The sequence below is a fragment of the Hypanus sabinus genome, chromosome 3 (genome assembly GCF_030144855.1).
Source record: "Hypanus sabinus isolate sHypSab1 chromosome 3, sHypSab1.hap1, whole genome shotgun sequence".
Classification (NCBI taxonomy): domain Eukaryota; kingdom Metazoa; phylum Chordata; class Chondrichthyes; order Myliobatiformes; family Dasyatidae; genus Hypanus; species Hypanus sabinus.
In genome coordinates, this window is record NC_082708.1 from 194,545,157 (window position 1) to 194,565,136 (window position 19,980).

A 19,980-nucleotide genomic window follows, 5' to 3' on the forward strand; every position below is an offset into this window, starting at 1 on the left:
GACTCTGGGCAGATCCCGGCGGATTGGAAGACAACAAATGTCACACCACTTCTTAAGAAAGGATGTAGGTAAAATATGGAAAACTACAGGCCAGTTAGCTTAATGTCTGTCGTCGGGAAAATGCAGAGCCACCCCTTCTGTCTACCTGCCTACCCCTGGGATACAATGTGTAACCTTGGGCATTCAGCTCCCAACCATCCTTTATCCACGATTCAGAGATGGCCACAAAATCATACCCAACAATCTATGCAAGTGCAACGAGATCATCCACTATTTCTTATACTCCGTAAAATTGAAAGTTGAAAAGCTTAAGGGGAACATGCAAGAAACTTCTGAGAGTGTGGAACGAGCTGCCAGCACAAGTGGTGGATGCAGATTGGCCTTCAACATTTAATGGAATTTCAATTGGTACATGGAGGGGAGCGTATTGAGGACTATGGTTCTGGTGCAGGTGTATGAGATTCTGCAGATTAATTTATTGGTTTGGACTAGATGGGCTAAAGGGCCTGTTTCTGCACTGTCGCATTCTATGACACGATGACTTTTTGTGCAGTAACATACCTGACAGGCAAAGCTGGCAGCAAGATGGGACTTGTACCTCCATTAGACACAGAACTTTCTCCTGCGATGTCCAGCCCAGCTCGAATCCTTCTTCCTGAAGAACGTCCCAGTGAACTGCTTAGCTTGCTTGCAAACTTTCTCGGTGCACTAGTAATGGAGAAATCCTCGTCCATACAACAGCTGTATAACTCCAGTTTCAGTTCAAAGTCAGGTCCAACACTGGGACTAACAAAACATTAGAATGTCAGAAATGCCACAGTAAGAGGTGAGCAGCAGATGGCAGCACTGCTAACAACAGTTCCAAATACATAAAACAGAATTACTGTGAAGTCTGAGCAAATCTGGTTGGAGAATGATATTATTGGTCATCAAGTACATTTGATGAAGCTATGACAGATAGAATTTTAATTTTTTTTATTTTAAGATGCAACACGATAACAGGCCCTTCTGGCCAATAAGCTCATGCCGCTCAATTACACCCATGTGTCTAATTAACCTGCTAACTGATAGGTCTTTGTAATGTGGAAGGAAACATTACATGGAGTTAAATGTGCAGAAAGAATAGGTAAATTTAGGAAGGACAACAAAATTCTAGGGGCATATAGCCCGATGGGAGTTCGGGGAGCTGGGTTAAGCACAATAGGCAGAAATTCAAACAGAGAGAGGAGAAATCAGCTAAAAATTCTATATCTGAATGCACGGTGTCAGAAATAAGGCGGATGAGCTTGAAGCTCAGGTGCGAATGGGTAACTATGATGTTGCTGGGATAACGGAGACACAGCTGCAGGGAGATCAGACCTAGGAAATGAATGTACAAGTGTATACGTGCTATCATAGGGACAGAAATGTGGGCAGAGGGGGTGGGGTGGCCCTGTTGGTGAGGAATGAGATTCAGTCCTTTGCAAGGGGGGACATAGGATCAGGAGAAGTAGAGTCTGTGTGGATAGGACTGAGGAACAGTAAGGGCAAGAAGACCCTAATGGGTGTTGTCTACTGGCCACCAAACAGTAGCATGGATATTGGGTGCAAGTTGAATAGGGAGTTAACATTGGCATGTGACAAAGGTAATGTTGCAGTAGTTATGGGGGAATTCAACATGCAGGTGAACTGGGAGAATCAGGTTGGTGCTGGACCCCAGGATAGGGAGTTTGTAGAGTGCTTACAGGATGCATTCTTGGAACAGCTTGTACGAGAGCCGACCAGGAACAAGGCTATTCTGGATTCACTGTTATGTAATGAACAGGATTTGATAAGTGATCTTGAAGTAAAGGAGCCTTTAGGAGGTAGTGATCATAATATGATAAGTTTTTATCTGCAATTTGAGAAGAATAAGGGCAGCTCGGAGGTGTCAGTGCTGCAGTTGAACAAAGGAGACTATGGAGCCATGAGGGAGGAGCTGACCAAAGTTAACTGGACGGATATCCTAGCAGAAAAGACAGTAGAACAGCAATGGCAGGTATTCTTGGGAATAATGCACAAGGTGCAAAATCAGTTCATCCCCCGGAGAAGGAAGGATTCAAAGGGGGGAAAGGGGCCACAGTGGTTGACAAAGGAAGTCAGAGATAGCATAGCATTAAAAAAAAGGAAGTATGACAGAGCTAAGGTGAGTGGGAGGACAGATGATTGGGAAATTTTTAGGAACAACAGAACTTAACTAAAAAGGCAATAGGGGGAAAAAAAAAATGAGGCACGAATGCAAGCTAGCCAGGAATATAAAGGAGGATAGCAAAAGCTTTTTTAGGTATGTGAAGAGAAAGAAGATAGTTAAGAACAATGTTGGGCCCTTGAAGGATGAATTGGGTGAAATTGTTATGGGAAACAGAGAAATGGCAGAAGAATTTAATAAGTACTTTAGATCTCCCAGATCTCCCAGATCTCACAAGCAATCTCCCAGATGTATGGATGGGCCAAGGACATAGGGTAACAGAGGAAATGAAACAGATTGACATTAGGAAGGAAACGGTGATGAGTAGACTGATGGGACTAAAGGCTGACAAATCCCCAGGTCCAGATGGTCTGCATCCTAGGGTACTAAAGGAGGTGGCCCTGGAAATTGCGGATGCATTGGTAATCATTTTCCAATGTTCCTTAGATTCAGGATCAGTTCCTGAGGATTGGAAAATGGCTAATGTTATCCCACTTTTTAAGAAAGGAGGGAGGGAGAAAACAGAGACTATCGACCTGTCAGCCTAACATCAGTAGTGGGGAAGATGCCAGAGTCCATTATTAAAGATGAAATAGTGGCATATTTAGATAGCAGTGACAGAATTGGGCCGAGCCAGTATGGATTTACCAAGGGTAAATCATGCTTGACTGATCTATTGGAGTTTTTCGAGGATGTAACCAGGAAGTTAGACAAGGGAGATCCAGCGGATATAGTGCACCTCGATTTTCAGAAGGCATTTGATAAGGTCCCACATAGGAGATTGATGGGTAAAATCAAAGCTCATGGTATTGGGGGGGGGAGACATTGACATGGATAGAAAACTGGTTGGCAGATAGAAAGTAAAGGGTAGCGGTGAATGGGTGTTTCTCAGAATGGCAGGTGGTGACTAGTGGGGTGCCACAGGGCTTGGGACCACAGCTGTTTATGATTTACATCAACAATTTAGATGAAGGCATTGAGAATAACATCAGCAAGTTTGCTGATGATACTAAGCTGGGTGGCAGTGTGACGTGATGAGGATGTTAGGAGAATTCAGGGTGACTTGGATAGGCTGGGTGAGTGGGCAGATACTTGGCAGATGACGTTTAATGTGAATAAGTGTGAGGTTATCCACTTTGGGAGTAAGAACAGGAAGGCAGATTATTATCTGAACGATGTAAAGTTAAGTAAGGGAGAAATACAAAGAGATCTAGGAGTCCTGTTCATCAGTCACTGAAGGTGAATGAGCAAGTGCAGCAGGCAGTGAAGAAGGCTAATGGAATGTTGGCCTTTATTACAAAGGGAATTGAGTACAAGAGCAAGGAAATCCTTTTGCATTTGTACAGGGCTCTGGTGAGACCACACCTGGAGTATTGTGTACAGTTTTGGTCTCCAGGGTTAAGGAAGGACATCCTGGTTGTAGAGGAAGTGCAGCGTAGATTCACAAGGTTAATTCCTGGGACGTCCGGACTGTCTTACGCAGAGAGGTTAGAGAGACTGGGCTTGTACACGCTGGAATTAAGGAGATTGAGAGAGGATCTGATTGGAACATATAAGATTATTAAGGGATTGGACAAGATAGAGGCAGGAAATACGTTTCAGATGCTGGGAGAGTCCAGTACCAGAGGGCATGGTTTGAGAATAAGGGGTAGGTTATTTAGGACAGAGTTAAGGAAAAACTTCTTCTCCCAGAGAGTTGTGGGGGTCTGGAATGCATTGCCTCGGAAGGCAGTGGAGGCCAATTCTCTGGATGCTTTCAAGAAGGAGCTAGATAGATATCTTATGGATAAGGGAATCAAGGGATATGGGGACAAGGCAGGAACCGGGTATTGATAGTAGATGATCAGCCATGATCTCAAAATGGCAGTGCAGGCTCGAAGGGCCGAATGGTCTACTTCTGCACCTATTGTCTATTGTCTAAACGGGGAACACAAGCACAAACTCCTTACAGACAGCTACACAAATTGAACTCAGGTCATTGGTGTTGTAATAATATCAAGCTAGCCACTGTGCTGTCCCTATGCCATCACAGAATAAAACAGCAAGGAACCGTTTTCTTCAGCCCAATTCATCCACACCAAATCTGCTGTCTATTTAAACTGATCATATTTAGGAAAAAAAACTAACCATCTACCCTGTCTATACTCCTTAAAATGCTATAAACCTCCATGTTCTCCCCTCAACCTCAGTCATTCCAGTCAATCCACATCTCTATGGCGCTGACTGTAGAACATAAAACAGTACTGCACAGGAATAGACCCTTCAGTTCACAATGTTGTGTCAAACCAAATTAATCAAATGGCTAATAAACTAACCTCTTCTGCCAAGGTGTATTTTAGGTAAAGGTGAACTTAGAGCATGGATCAGTACATGGAACTCTGATATTGTGGACAATACAGAGACTTAGGTGAGATACAGACAGGAATGGGTGTTTTATGTCCCAGGGATTCAATGTTTTAGAAAAGATAGCAAAGGAGGTAAAAGAGGTGGGGAAAATTGCACTATTAATCAGGAACAATATCACAGCTGCAGTCTGAGGGTACATAATGGAATGTACATGGGTAGAACTCAAACATAGAAACCGTGTAATCAGACTGATGGGATCGTACAACAGAACCCCTAGTAGCCACTGGAACAAACATGCAGGCAGATTTAAGAAATTACTCTGGATCTCTGTTTTGAATGGAAGCCCCTCTATCCTGAGGCTGTGCCCTCTTGCCCTGACTCTCCCACCACGGGAAACATCCTTTCCACATCTACTCTGTCTAGGCCTTTCAACATTTGAAAGGTTTCAATGAGATCCACCCCTCATCCTTCTGAATTCCAGCGAGTACAGACCCAGAGCCATCAAACATTTCTGGTATGATAACCCTTTCATACTTGGAATCATCCTTCAGATCATCCTCTGCACCCTCTCCAATGCCAGCACACCTTTTCTAAGATGAGGGGCCCAAAACTGTTCACAATACTCAAGGTGAGGCCTCACCAGTACCTTATAAAGCCTCAGTATCACATCTGTGCTCTTGTGTTCTGGACCTCCTGAAATGAATGCTAACATGGCATTTGCCTTCCTCACCACCAAGTCAACCTTCAAGTTAACCTTCAGGGTGTTCTGCACAAGGACTCACAAGTCCCTTTCCATCTCAGATTTATGCATTTTCCCTCAATTTAGAAAACATTGCACTTTTATTTCTACTACCAAAGTGCATTACCATGCATTTTCAAACATTGTATTTCATTTGCCACTTTCTTGCCTATTCTCCTCATCTGTCTAAGTCCTTCTGCATCCTACCTGTTTCCTCAAAACTATCTGCCCCTCCAATCTTGCAGTATGTGTGGTGTACTTGGATTTTCAGAAGGTTTTTGACAAGGTGCCGCACATGAGACTGCTTAGTAAGGGAAGAGCCCAGGGGATTAAAAGGAAGTTACTAGCATGGGTGGAGCATTGCCTGATCAGCAGAAAACAGAGAGTGGGAATAAAGGGATGTTATTCTGGCTGGCTGCCAGTTACCTGTGGAGCTCCATAGGGGTCAGTGTTTGGACCGCTGTTTTTAACGATGTCTATCAATGATTTAGACTATGGGATTAATGGATTTGTGGCTAAATTTGCCAATGATACAAAGGTAGGTGGAGGAGTGAGTAGTGTTGAGGAAACAGACAGCCTGCAGAGAAACTTAGGTAGTTTAGGGGAATGGGCAAATAAGTGGCAAATGAAATACAATGTTGGAAAGTGTATGTTCATGCACTTTGGTGGAAGAAATAAATAGGCAGACTATTATTTAGATTGGAGAGAGAATTCAAAATGCAGAGATGCAAAGGGACTTGGGAGTCCTTGCACAGGATACCCTAAAGGTTAACCTCCAGGTTGAGTTGATTGTGAAGAAGGCGAATGCAATGTTGGCATTCATTTCTAGAAGTTTAGAATATCAGAGCAGGGGTGTGATGTTGAGGCACTCGAGACCACACTTGGAATACTGTGTGCAATTTTGGACTCCTTATTTTAGAAAGGATATACTTTCTAGAGAGGGTTCAGAGAAGATTCACGAGAATTATTCCAGGAATGAGAGGGTTACCGTATGAGGAACATCCGGCAGGTCTTGGGCTGGATTCCCTGGAGTTCAGGAGAATGAGGGGGGATCTCACAGAAACATTCCAAATGTTTAAAGCTCTGAACAGATTAGATATGGCAAAGTTATTTCCCATGATAGGGGAGTCTAGGTCAAGAGGGTATGACTTCATAATTGAAGGACGTCCTTTTAGAACTGAGACGCGGAGAAATTACTTTAGTTGGAGGCTGGTAAATCTGTGGAATTTATTACCATGAGCAGCTGTGGAGGCCAAGACAATGGGTGCAATTAAGGCATAGATAGATAGGTTCTTGATTAGCCAGGGCATCAAAGGGTATGGGGAGAAGGCACAAGAGTGGGGATGACTGGAAGAATTGGATCAGCTCATGACTGAATGGTGGAGCACACTTGATGGGACATATGGCCTACTTCTGCTCCTGGATCTTATGGCCTTAACTTTTACTATCCACTTTGATATTATTTGCGAGCCTGCTTTCATATTTCATCTTTTCCCTTCTAACGAATTTTTCAGTTGCTCTGTAGGTTTTTAAAAACTTCCCAATCCTCTATCTTCCCTCTAATTTTTGCTTTGTTGAATGCCCTTTCTTTTGCTTTACAATAGCTTGACTTCCCTTGTCAGCCACAATTGTACTATTTTATCATTTGATTATCTCTTCATTTTTGGAATACACGTCTTGCACATTCCTCATTTTTCCCAGAAATTCACATCATTGCTGCTCTGCTGACATCCCTGCCAGCAGCTCCGTCCAATTTACTTTGGCCAGCTCCTCTCTCATACCACTGTAATTTCCCTTACTCTAATGAAATATTGCTATATCAGACTTTATTTTCTCCCTATCAAATTTCAAGTTGAACACAATCATATTGTGATCACTGTTTCCTAAGGGTTCCTTTACCTTAAACTCCCTAATCACTTTGGTTCCTTACATAATACCCAATCCAGTATAGCTGATCCCCCAGTAGGCTCAATGGCAAACTGCTCTAAAAAGCTATCTCTTATGCATTCAACAAACTCACTCTCCTGAGATCCATTTCCACCTTGATTTTCCCAATCGACTTGCATGTTAAAATCTCCCAAGACTTCCATAATATTACCCTTTTGACTTGCCTTTTCTATTTCCTTTTATAAGCTGTGGTCCACCGCCCAACCCCTGTTGGGATACCTGTATAATTGCCATCAGAGTCCTTTTACCCCTGCAGTTTCTGAACTCAACCTACAAGGATTCAATATCTTCCAACCCTATGTCACATCTTTCTACTGATTTGATGCCATTCTTTACCACACCATCCCCTCTGCCTACCTTCCTATCCTTCCAATATAAAGTGTACCTTGGACATTCAGATACTAACTACAACCATCCTTCAGCCATGATTCAGTGATGGCCACAACAGCATACCTGGCAATCTCAGCCTCATGACTGCAACTAAGTCCCATCACCTGCCTGCCCTTACTGACAATCTGACTGCCTGCTATCTTTGCTTTTTTACCATCCATCCTATCCTGAGTCCCTTCACTCCGGTTTCCATCCCCCTGCCAAATTAGTTTAAACCCTCCCCTACAGCTCTAACAAACCTGCCCATGAGAATATCAGTCCCCCTTGGGTTCAGGTGCAACCTGTTAATTTTGAACAGGTCATTCCTCCCCCAGAAGTGAACCCAATGATCCAAGAACCTGAAGCACGGCCCCCTGCACCCACTTCTCAGCCACACATTTATCTGCCAAATCATCCTGTTTCTACCCTCATTGGTATGTGGCACAGGCAACAATCCAGAAATTACTACCTAGGAGGTCCTGTTTCTCAGCTTTCTACCTAGCTCTCTAAATTCTCTTTTCATTGTTTTTCCTTCCTACGTGTTTGGTACCAATATGTACCAAAGCATTAGTGGATGTACTAAGACATCTGCCTGCTTCCCCTCCCTCCTCAAAATGTTGTGGACGTGATCTGAGACATCCCTGACCCTGGCACCTGGGGGGCAACATACCATTCGAGTGTCCTGTTCACATCCACAGAATCTCCTGTCTGTTTCCCTCACTATTGAGTCCCCTATCACTACCACTCCCTTCTCTCTCTTTCCCTTCTGCACCACAGACCCATACTCGGTGCCTATAACCAGATCATCATGGCAGTCTCCTGGGAGGTCATCCCCCACAAAGGTATCCAAAGCAGTATACTTGTTTTTGAGGGGAATGGCCACAGGGGTGCTCTACTCTAACTTCCTATTTCCATTTCTCCTGAAATGGAATTGATGGATTATGGATTTGGAATTGATGGCTTTGTGGCAACATTTGCAGATGATACGAAAATAGGCGAGGGTTAGGTAGGGCTGAGGAAGCAATGAGATTGCAGCAGGACTTAGACAAATTCGAAGAATGGGTTAAAAAAGTGGCAAATGGAATACAATGTTGAGAAATAATAGTGCATTTTTGTAAAAGGAACAATAATGCAGACTATTATCCAAATGGGGAGAAGGCTCAAATATCAGAGGTGCAGAGGGACTTGGGAGTCCTCGAGCAAGACTCCCAGAAGGTTAATTTTCAGGTTGAGTCTGTGATAAAGATAGCATATGCAATGTTGGTATTTATTCCAAAGGGAATAGTATATAAAAGAAAGGAAATAATGCTGAGCCTTTATAAGACACTATGTCAGGCTGCACTTGGAGTATCTTCAACAGTATTGGGCCCTATATCTCAGAAAGAATGTGTTGTCATTGGAGAGAGTCTAGAGGAGGCTCACGAGGATGATTCTAAGAATGAAGGGGTTAATATGTGAGCAGCATTTGGCAGCTTTGGGTCTGTACTCACTGGAATTTAGAAGAATGCAGGGGGGATCTCATTGAAACTTACTGAATATTGAAAGAACGAGATAGGGTGGATGTGGAGAGGATGTCTCCTATGGTGGGGTATCCAGCACTGAAGGGCACAGCCTCAGAATGGAGGGTGGCCCTTCAGAACAGAGGTAAGGATGATTTTTTTTAAGCTAGAGAGTAGTAAATCTGTGGAATACTCTACCACAGACTGCGGAAGAAGCCAAGTTCATGCGTATATTTAAGACGCAAGTTGATCATTTCCTGATCAGTCAGGGCATCAAAGGATATGGCAAGAAGGCAGGTGTATGGAATTGAGTGGGAAATGGAATCAGCCATGATGGAATGGTGGAGCAAACTCTAAGGGCTGAACGGTCTAATTCTGTTCCTTAGTCTTATGGTCTTGTAGTCTAAGTGGATCCAGCTACAGCTCCTTGAAGACCATATTAGGAATCTGGAGCAACAGCTGGATGACCTTCGGCTTGTATGGGAGTGAGGAGATCATCAAACAGAGTTAGAGGGAAGTAGTCACCTGAAGTTGTAGGAGGTGGGTAGCTGGGTGACCGTCAGGAGAAGAAATGGGCAGTTAGCGCCAAATACCGCTGTGGCCTTTCCCCTCAGTAATAAATGCACTGTCTGGATACTGTAGTAGGGCATAACATCGCAGGGGAATGCCACGGAGACCCGGTTACTGCCCCTGAGCATGTATCCGTGCTGCAGAAAGGAAAGAGGGGAGCCGTAGTCATTGGGAACTCAATAGTCAGCAGAACAAAAAGGAGATTGTGTGGACATGAAGGGACATGTCAAATCACATCCACAGCATCTTAGCAGGGCAGTGAGTGCAGATGTTCTGGTACATATTGCTATCAATGACATGGGAAGGAAAAATCAAAAAGTCCTGAAGAGAGAAATTAGAGAGCTAGGTAGAAAGCTGAAAAGAAAGACCTCTGGGGTAGTAATTTCTGGACTGCTACCTGTGCCACCTGCCAGTGAGGGTAGAAACAGGATGAATTGGCAGATAAATGCGTAGCTGTAAAATGGTGTGGGGAGGAGGGTTTCAGGTTCTTGGATCATTGGGATCTCTTCTGGGGGAGGAGTGACCTGTACAAAAGGGACGGGTTGCACCTGAACCCAAGGAGGACCAATATTCTCATGGGCAGGTTTGTTAGAGCTGCTGGGGAGGGTTTAAACTAATCTGGCAGAGGGGTGGGAACTGGAGTGAAGGGACAGGACAGGTAAAAAACCAAGGATAGCATGCAGTCAGACTACCAGGAAGGGCAGGTAGTTGATAGGACAAAATTGCAGCCAGCAGGGCAAGTATCAGTGCATTAGAGATGCTGAACCAAAAACATTAGCAAATATAGTACTCAAAATGTTACATCTCAATGCACAGAGTATAAGAAATAAGGTGGATAATCTTGTTGCACTATTACAGATGGTCGGGTATAATGTTGTGGCCATCACTGAATCATGGCTGAAGGATGGTTGTGGTTAGGTTCAATATGCAGGCCTCCAAACAGTAGCTGGGATAAAGTCTACAGATTACAATGGGAAATAGAAAAGGTGCATCAAAAGCGCAATGTTATGATAATCATGGAGATTTTCACATGCATGTAGTTAGGGAAAATCAGGTTGGTAATGGATCCGAAGAGAATGCATTTGTTGAATGCCTATAAGATGACTTTTTAGAGCAGTTTGTTGTTGAGTCTATCAGCTATATTGCATTTGGTATTATGTAATGAACCAGAGATAATTAGGGAGCTTAAGGTAATGGAATACTTAGGAGAGATTAATCACAATATGATTGAGTTCAATCTGAAATTTGATAGGGAGAAAGTAAAGTCTGACACAACAGTATTTCAGTGGAGTAAAGGAAATTACAGTGGTATAAGAGTTGCCCAAAGAAAATTGGAAGGAGATGCTGGCAGGGATGACAGCAGAGTAGCAATGGCATAAAGTTCTGGGGAAACTGAGGAAGGTGCAAGATAGATGTATTCCAAAAACAAAGACATACTCAAATGGCAAAGTTACTGAAAAAAGTTAATGAAAAGCAAAAGAGAGGGCATACAACAAAGCAAAAATTAACAAGATAGGGGATTTTGAAACTCCTAAAAATCTGCAGAAAACAACTAAGAGAACCATTAAGAGGGAAAAGATTAGATATGAAAGCAAGCTAGCAAACATTATCAAATGGAATAGAAAAAGCTTTTCCAAGTATAGTAAAAAAAAAAGAGAAATGAGAGGAAATATCAGACCACTAGAAAACGTGGCCAGACAAATAATAATAGGGGACAAGGAGATGGCAGATGAACAAAATGAGTGTTTTACATCAGTCTTCACTGTGGAAGACACTAGTAGTTTGCCATGCGTTGAAGGGTGTGAGAGAAGAGAAGTGGGTGCTGTTACTATTACAAGGGAGAAGATGTTCAAAAAGCTGAAAGACCTAAAGAAACATAAATCACCCAGACCAGATGAACTGCACCCGAAGGTTGTGAAATAGGTAGCTGTCGAGATTGTGGAGGCAATAGTAATGATCCTTAAAGAATCATTGGAGTCCGGCATGGTGCCAGAAGACGGGAAAATTGTAACTCACTCCACTCTTTAAGAAAGGAGGGATGCAGCAGAAAGGAAATTATAGAACAGTTAGCCCGACCTCAGAGGTTGGGAAGATGTTGGAGTCAATTGCTCAGGATGAGATTATGGAGTACTTGGTGACACAGGACAAGATAAGACAAAGGCAGCATTGTTTCCTTAAGGGAAAATCTTGCCTGACGAGTCCGTTGGAATTCATTGAGGAGATTACAAGTAGGACAGATAAAGGGCATGCAGTGGATGTTGTATATTTGAACTTTCAGAAGGCCTTTGACAAGGTTCCACACATGAGGCTGCTTACCAAGTTCAGAGCCCATGGTATTACAGGAAAGTTACTGGCATGAATAGAGAATTGGCTGATTGGTAAGAGGCAGTGAGTGGGAGTGAAAGGATCTGTTTCTGGTTGGCTGCCAGTGACTCAAGTGTTCTGCAGGTGCTAAGACTGCTTCTTTTAAAGCTGTATATCAATGATTTAGATGATGGAATAGATGGCTTTGTTGCCAAGTTTGCAGATGATATGAAGATTGGCAGGGGCAGGTAGTGTTGAAGAAACAGGTAGGATGCAAGACTTAAGACAGATTGGGAGAATGGGCAAGTGGCAAATGAAATACAATGTTGGGAATTGCATGCTCATGCATTTTGGTAGCAGAATTAAATGTGCAGAATATTTTCTAAACGGGGAGAAAATCCAAAAATCTGAGATGCAGAGGGACTTGGGAGTTCTTGTGCAGAACACCCTAAAGGTTACCTTGCAAGTTGAGTCAGTGATGAGGAAGGCAAATGCAATGTTAACATTCATTTCAAGAGATCCAGAATACAAGAGCAGGGATGCGATGCTGAGGCTTTATAAGGCAATGGTGAAACCTCACCTTGAGTATTGTGAACAGGTTTGGGCTCCTCATCTAAGGAAAGATGTGCTGGCATTGGTGTGGGGTCAATAGACAATAGGTGCAGGAGTAGGCCATTCGACCCTTCTAGCCAGCACTGCCATTCACTGTGATAATTGTGATAACTGGTTCAGGGGAGGTTCACAAGGATGATTTCAGTAATGAAAAGGTTATCATATGAGGAATGTTTGATAGCTTTGGGTTTGTACTCGCTGGAATTTAGAAGGATGAGAGGGGATCTCACTGAAACTTTTAGAATGTTGAAAGGCCCAGACAAGGTAGATGTGGGAAGGATGTTTCTCATGGTGGGGCAATTGGGGACAAAAGTGCACAGCCTCAGGATAGAGGGGCATCCATTTAAAACAAAAGGTTTAGAGAAATTTCTTTAGCCAGATGGTGGTGAATTTGTGGAATTTACTACCCTGGGAGGCCAGGTTGTTGGGTATCTTTAAGGCAGAGATTGATAGGTTACAGGGAAAAGGCCAAGGATTGGGACTGAGGCAGGGGAAAAAAGGATCAGCCATGATTGAATGGTGGAGCAGACTTGTTGGGCCAAAAGGCCTAATTCTCCTCTGAAGTCTTATGGTCTTATAACTAGGGAGAGGGTAGGACCACTGAAGGATAAAAGAGAGAATATTAGCTTGCATGTGGAGAATGTAGGTGAGGTAATTAATAGATACTTTACCTCAATATTTACCTTGGAAAAGAACATGGAGATTATGAAATCAGTACCAAGAGTACTGGTAAGTTTGAGCATTTCAAGTTAAAGGAGGAGATAGTATTAGATCTCTTAACAAACATTAAGGTGGACAAGTGCCATGGGCCTGACGGGATATATCCCAGGTTGTTGAGAATGGTAAGAGAAGATATTGCTGAAGTGTTGATCAGTATCTTCGTGTCCTCTCTAGTCACAGATGAGGTCCTGGAGGACAGGCAAGTAGCTAATGGTGTTCATTGTTCATAAAGGAACCAGCATTAATCCAGGAAACTATAGACAGAGGAGTCTCACGTCAGTGGTAGGGCAGTTACTGGAGAGAATTCTTTGAAATAAGATCTCAAAGAAAACCATGGCTTTATGGTCTTGGCCTTATTGTTTCATGGCCCACAAGATCACCCCTCAGTCTCCTGTGCTCCAAGGAGTAAACCAGCCCAACCTCCTCCTTAGCATCATCTATGTTTTCTATGTTTCTTATAATCACAGCCAGTGGGATTAGTTACAGGGCAATGGAGCATGGTGCAGTTAAAACAGAAAAGATAGATTAGTAGGCAGAGGGGGTGTTGTGGTCTATGTATAAGAACTAATATTAAATCATTAGAAAGGAATACCATAGGATCGGAAGGTGTAGAGTTTCTATCAGTTGAGTTAAGAAATGACAAGGGTAAAAGGACCCTAATGGCAGTTGTATACAGGCTTCCAAACAGCAGCCAGGATGAGGTTAAGGTTGACTGGAAAGGGACATTTGCAGGAAAGACAGCAGAGCAGCAATGGCTGGAGTTTCTGTGAAAAATAAGGGAAGTGCAAGACAGATATATTCCAAATAAGAAGATATTTTGAATGGGAGAAGGACACTACCGTGACAAGTGAAGACAGAGCCAAAGTAAAAGCAAAAGAGAGGGCATACAAGGAAGCCAAAGATAGTGGGAACATAGAGAACTGGGAAGCTTTTAAAAACTTGAAGGAAACTAAGAAGATCATTAGGAAGTAAAAGATGAATTATGAAACAAAGCTGCCAACTAATATCAAAGAAGATACTAAAAGATTCTTTAAGCATATAAAGGGCAAAAGAGAGCTGAGGGTATATATAGGACCATAAAAAATGACGCTGGAGATATTGTAATGAGAGACGCAGAGATGGCAGAGGAACTGAATGCACATTTTGCTTTGGTCTTCACAGTGGAACACATCTGCAGTATACCAAACATTCAAGAGTGTCAGGGAAGTGAAGTTTGTGCAGTGAAAATTACGTCTGAGAAGGTGCTCTGGAAGATTAACAGTCTGAGGGTGAATAAATCTCCTGAACCTGATGGAATGCACCCTTGAGTTCTGAAGAAAGTAGCTCGGGAGATTGCTGAGGCATTAACAATGATCTTTCAAGAATCGATGGATTCTGGCATTGTACCGGATAACTGGAAAATTACAAATGTTACTCCGCTATTTAAGAAGGGTGGGAGGCAGCAGAAAGACAGCTATAGACCTGTTAGCCTGACATCAGTGGTGGGGAAGTTATTGGAATCGATTGTTAGGGATGAGATTATGGAATATCTAGAGGCACATGACAAGACAGGCCAAAGCCAGCATGGTTTCCTGAAAAGAAAAACCTACCTGTCTAACCTACTGCATTTTATTGAGGAAATTACAAGTAGGGTAGACAAAGGAGATACAGCAGATGTGGTGTACTTGGATTTTCAGAAGACCTTTGACAAGGTGCCACACGAGGCTGCTTATCAAGATAAGAGCTTATGGAATTACAGGGAAGTTACTAGCATGGGTGGAGCATTGGCTGGTCAGCAGAAAACAGAGAGTGGGAATAAAGGGATCCTATTCAGGCTGGCTGCCGGTTACCAGTTGAGTTCCACAGGGGTCAGTATTGGAACCGCTGCTTTTTACGATGTATGTCAATGATTTGGACTATGGGATTAATGGACTTGTGGCTAAATTTGCCAATGATACAAAACATAGGTTGAGGAGCAGATAATGTTGAGGAAACAGAAAGCCTGCAGAGAGACTTAGATAGTTTAGGGGAATGGGCAAAGAAGTGGCAAATGAAATACAATGTTGGAAAGTGTATGGTCATGCACTTTGGTGGAAGAAATAAACAGGCAGACTATTAGTTAGATGGGGGGAGAATTCAAAATGCAGAGATGCAAAGGGACTTGGGAGTCCTTGTGCAGGATACCCTAAGGTTAACCTCCAGGTTGAATAGATGGTGGAGATTCATTTCTGTAGGTATAGAATATAAGAGCAGGGATGCGATGATGGGGCTTTATAAGTGACTTGTGAGACCACACTTGGAGCACGAGGGGTGATTGATAAGGTCATGGCCCAAGGTAGAAGGAGTCAATTTTAGAAAACCTAGCACACGGATCTTGGACCTCCAGAAAGTGTCCACAGCAGGGGTGATTGATAAGTTTGTGGCCTAAGGTAGAAGGAGATGAGTTATACAGCTCTCATTACATGCACATGCAGTTCAACTCTAAGTGATTATGCAGAAAGTTTCAAGTTAATTATTCATCAGTTAAAAACTCATCAGGGTTGATTGATAAGGTAGACAGAAATGAGTTATTAACTTCAACCTTTCTGCATAGTCACCATTTACATTGATAATTTGGAAGAGGGGACTGAGTGTAGCGTAGCAAAATTTGCTGATGATACTAAACTGAGTGGAAAAGCAAATTCTACAGAGGATGTGGAGAGTCTGCAGAGGGATATAGATAGGTTCAGTGAGTGGGTCAAGGTCTGGCAGATGGAATACAACGTTGGTAAATGCGAGATCATCCACTTTGGAAGAAATAACAGAAGAGCAGATTATTATTTAAATGGTAAAAGATTGCAACATGCTGTTGTGCAGAGGGACTTAGGAGTGCTTGTTCTTGAATCGCAAAATGTTGGCTTGCAGGGACAACAGGTTTTTAAGAAAGCAAACAGAATGTTAGCCTTCAGTGCTAGAGGGATTAAATTGAAAAGCAGTGAGGTCATGCTGCAATTATACAAGTTGGATAAGTCACCGGGACTGGATAGGATGTACCCCAGGCTACTGTGGGAAGTGAGGGAGGAGATTGCTGAGCCACTGGCAATGATCTTTGCGTCATCAATGAGGACGGGAGAGGTTCCAGAGGATTGAGGGTTGCAGATATTGTTCCCTTATTCAAGAAAGGGAGTAGGGATAGCCCAGGAAATAATATGTATGTGTCCAAGAAAATCCAGGGAATGTAGAGACATAGAACACGTATGGGTACGAGAATGTACAGGGAATAAAGAGATACTGATCACATATGGATACGAAAACATGTAGTCAAAGAGAGATAGGATCACATATGGGTACGAGAATGTACAGGGAATAAAGAGATATGGATCACATACGGGTAGGAGAACTTGCAGGGAATAGAGAGATACGGATAACGTAAGGGTACGAGAATGCAAAAGGAATAAAGAGATTTATAATAAGGAGAAAAAACAAATAAAGAGAAAAAAGGAGCACATACGGGTATGAGAACGTACAGGGAATAGACACAGATCACATTCGGCAACAAGAATGTCCAGGGAATAGAGGGATACACGTAACGTACAGGAAATGGAGTTACATACAGTGAATGGAGAGTTACGGATCGCGCACAGGTCCAAGAATGTACAGGGAATAGAGAGACACAGATCACATACAGGAAATGGAGAGATACAGGATACATACAGTGAATGGAGTTACAGATTGTGTACGGATAGGAGAACGAACAGAGAATAGAGAGTTACAGATCACAAAACAGGGATAAGAACATACAGGAAATGGAGAGATATAAGTCACATACGGCTATGAGAACGCGTAAGGGATAGAGGGATATGGATCATGAAAAAGGTACCAGAAATTGAAGGGAATAAAGAGATGCAGATCACATACAGGCAAAAGAATGTGTAGCAAATAGAGAGATACAGATAGAAACATAGAAAGCCTACAGCACAATACAGGCCTTCGGCCCACAATACTGTGCCGAAAATGTACTTACTTTAGAAATTACCAAGGTTAACCACAGCTCTCTATTCTTCTAAGCTCCTTGTATCTATCCAAGAGTCTCTCGAAAGAACCTATCATATCCGCCTCCAACACCACTGCCGGCAGTCCATTCCAAGCTCACCACTCTCTGCATAAGAAACTTATTCCTGACATCTCCTCTGTACCTACTTCCAAGCACCTATAAACTGTGTCCTTTTGTGTTAGCCATTTCAGCCCTGGGAAAAAGCCTCTGACTATCCACACGATCAATGCCTCTCAACATCTTATACCCCTCCATCAGGTCACCTTTCATCCCCCGTCACTCCAAGGAGATAGGGCCGAGTTCACTCAACCTATTCTCATAAGGCATGCTCCCCAATCCAGCCAACATCCTTGTAAATCTCCTCTGCACCCTTTCTATGGCTTCAACATTCTTCCTGTAGTGAGGTGACCAGAACTGAGCACAGTACTCCAAGTGGGGCCTGACCAGGGTCCTATATAGCTCTAACATTACCTCTCAGCTCTTGAATTCAATCCCACGGTTGATGAAGGCCAATACACCATATGTCTTCTTAGCCAAAGAGTCAACCTGCGTAACAGCTTTGAGTGTCCGATAGACTTGGACCCAAAGATCCCTCTAATCCTCCACTGCCAAGAGTCTTATTATTAATACTATATTCAACCAACATATTTGGCCTGCCTTCTGTGTGCATGCCAGTTCTGGATCCACAAAGCAGGGTCCCCTTGGATCCCATGCCTCCTTACTTTCTCAATAAGCCTGGCATGGGGTGCCTTATCAAATGCCTTGCTGAAATCCATATACAATACATCTATCGCTTTAACTTCAATGTGTTTAGTTACATCCTCAAAAAATTCAATCACGACCTGCCTTTGACAAACCCATACTGACTATTCCTAATCATTTTATGCCTCTCCAAATGTCCATAAATGCTGCCTCTCACGATCTTCTCCATCAACTTACCAATCACTGAAGTAAAACTCACTGTTCTATAATTTCCATAGCTATCTCTACTGCCTTTCTTTGTTGAGGAAACAACATCTGCACCCTCCAATCCTCCAGAACCTCTCCCATCCCCATTAATGATGCAAAGATCATTGTCAGAGGCTCAGCAATCTCCTCCCTCACCTCCCACAGTAGCTGTGGTATATCTCCTCTAATCCCGGTGACTTATCCAATTTGATGCTTTTCAAAAGCTCCAGCACATCCTCTTTCTTAATGTCGATATGCTCAAGCTTTTCAGTCTGCTGTAAGTCATCCCTACAATCACCAAAGTCCTTTTCCGTAGTGAATACTGAAGCAAAGTATTCATTAAGTACCTCTGCTATCTCCTTTGGTTCCATAGACACTTCTCCACTGTCACACTTGATTGGTCCTATTCTCTCACATCTTATCCTCTTGCTCTTCACATACCTGTGGAATGCCTTGTAGTTTTCCTTAATCCTGCTCACCAAGGCCTTCTAATAGCCCCTTCGGGCTCTCCTAATTTCATTAAGATCCTTCCTGCTGGCCTTATTTTCTAGATCTCTATCATTATCTTGTTTTTTTGAACCTTTTGTAAGCTTTTTTTTCTTCCTGACTAGATTTTCAACAGTCTTTGTACACCATGGTTCCTGTACCCTACCATCCTTTTCCTGTCTCATTGGAATAACCTTTGCAGAACATCACACAAATATTCCCTGAACATTTGCCACATTTCTGCCGCACATTTCCCTGAGAACATCTGCTCCCAATTTGTGTTTCCAAGTTCCTGCCTGATTGCTTCGTATTTCCCCTTACTACAATCAAACGTATTCCTAACTTGTCTGTTCCTATCCCCCTCCAATGCTGTGGTAAAGCAGATAGAATTGTGATCACCATCTCCAAAATGCTCTCCCACTGAGAGGCCTGATACCTGACTAGGTTAATTTCCCAATACCAGATCAAATACAGCCTCTCCTCTATCTATATACTGTGTCAGGAAACCTTCCTGAACATACCTAACAAACTCAACCCCATTTAAGTCCCTTGCTCTTGGGAGATGTCAATCAATATTTGGAAAATTTAAATCTCCCATCACGACGACCCTGTATTATTGCTTCGAGAACAATTACAGGTACGAGAGCGTGCAGGGAATGGAGAGATACAGATCACATATGGATTCAAGAATGTGCAGGGAATAGAGATATGGATCATGTACAGGTTCTGGAGAGATACAGAGCACGTACGGGCACGAGAACGTACAGAGACTGGAGAGATACAGATCACGTGTGAGAATATACAGGGACTGGAGAGATATGGATCATATACGGGTATGAGAACATGATGTACCATCAATAACTCTCGGAGACTGGAAGTGAACGATAGGCTTTTATTAGCAGCAAAAAGGGAGCACGACATCTCGGAGACTGAGGGAGGAGCAGTGCCCCAATCGCCTTTATACAGGGGTCTGTGGGAGGAGCCACAGGAGCAGTCAGCAGAGGGGCGTGTCCAGACAGGTATACATAGTTTACCACAGAACATTCAGGGAATTGAGAGATGCAGATTACGCTCGGGTACGAGAACGTGCAAGGAATGGAGAGATTTAGTTCAACTTGGCATCATGTTTGGAAGTGCCATTGAGGGTCTTGGGGCTGTGCTGTACCAGTTTGTGTTCTCTGTTCTGTTCAGGAATATTTATCGAATGCAGATGAGCTGATTG

General features: G+C 43.0%; 1 protein-coding gene across 4 annotated transcripts in view; it reads right to left on the bottom strand.

Annotated features, from left to right (window-relative positions):
• LOC132392020 (rhotekin-like) overlaps window positions 1-19,980 on the bottom strand; it is a 258,421-nt gene that overhangs the window by 193,293 nt on the left and 45,148 nt on the right. For all 4 annotated transcript variants that reach the window (XM_059965934.1, XM_059965935.1, XM_059965932.1 and 1 more), the window contains exon 5: window positions 562-786. In XM_059965934.1, the coding sequence (XP_059821917.1) occupies window positions 562-786 (225 nt within the window). The remainder of the gene's footprint in view (window positions 1-561; window positions 787-19,980) is intronic.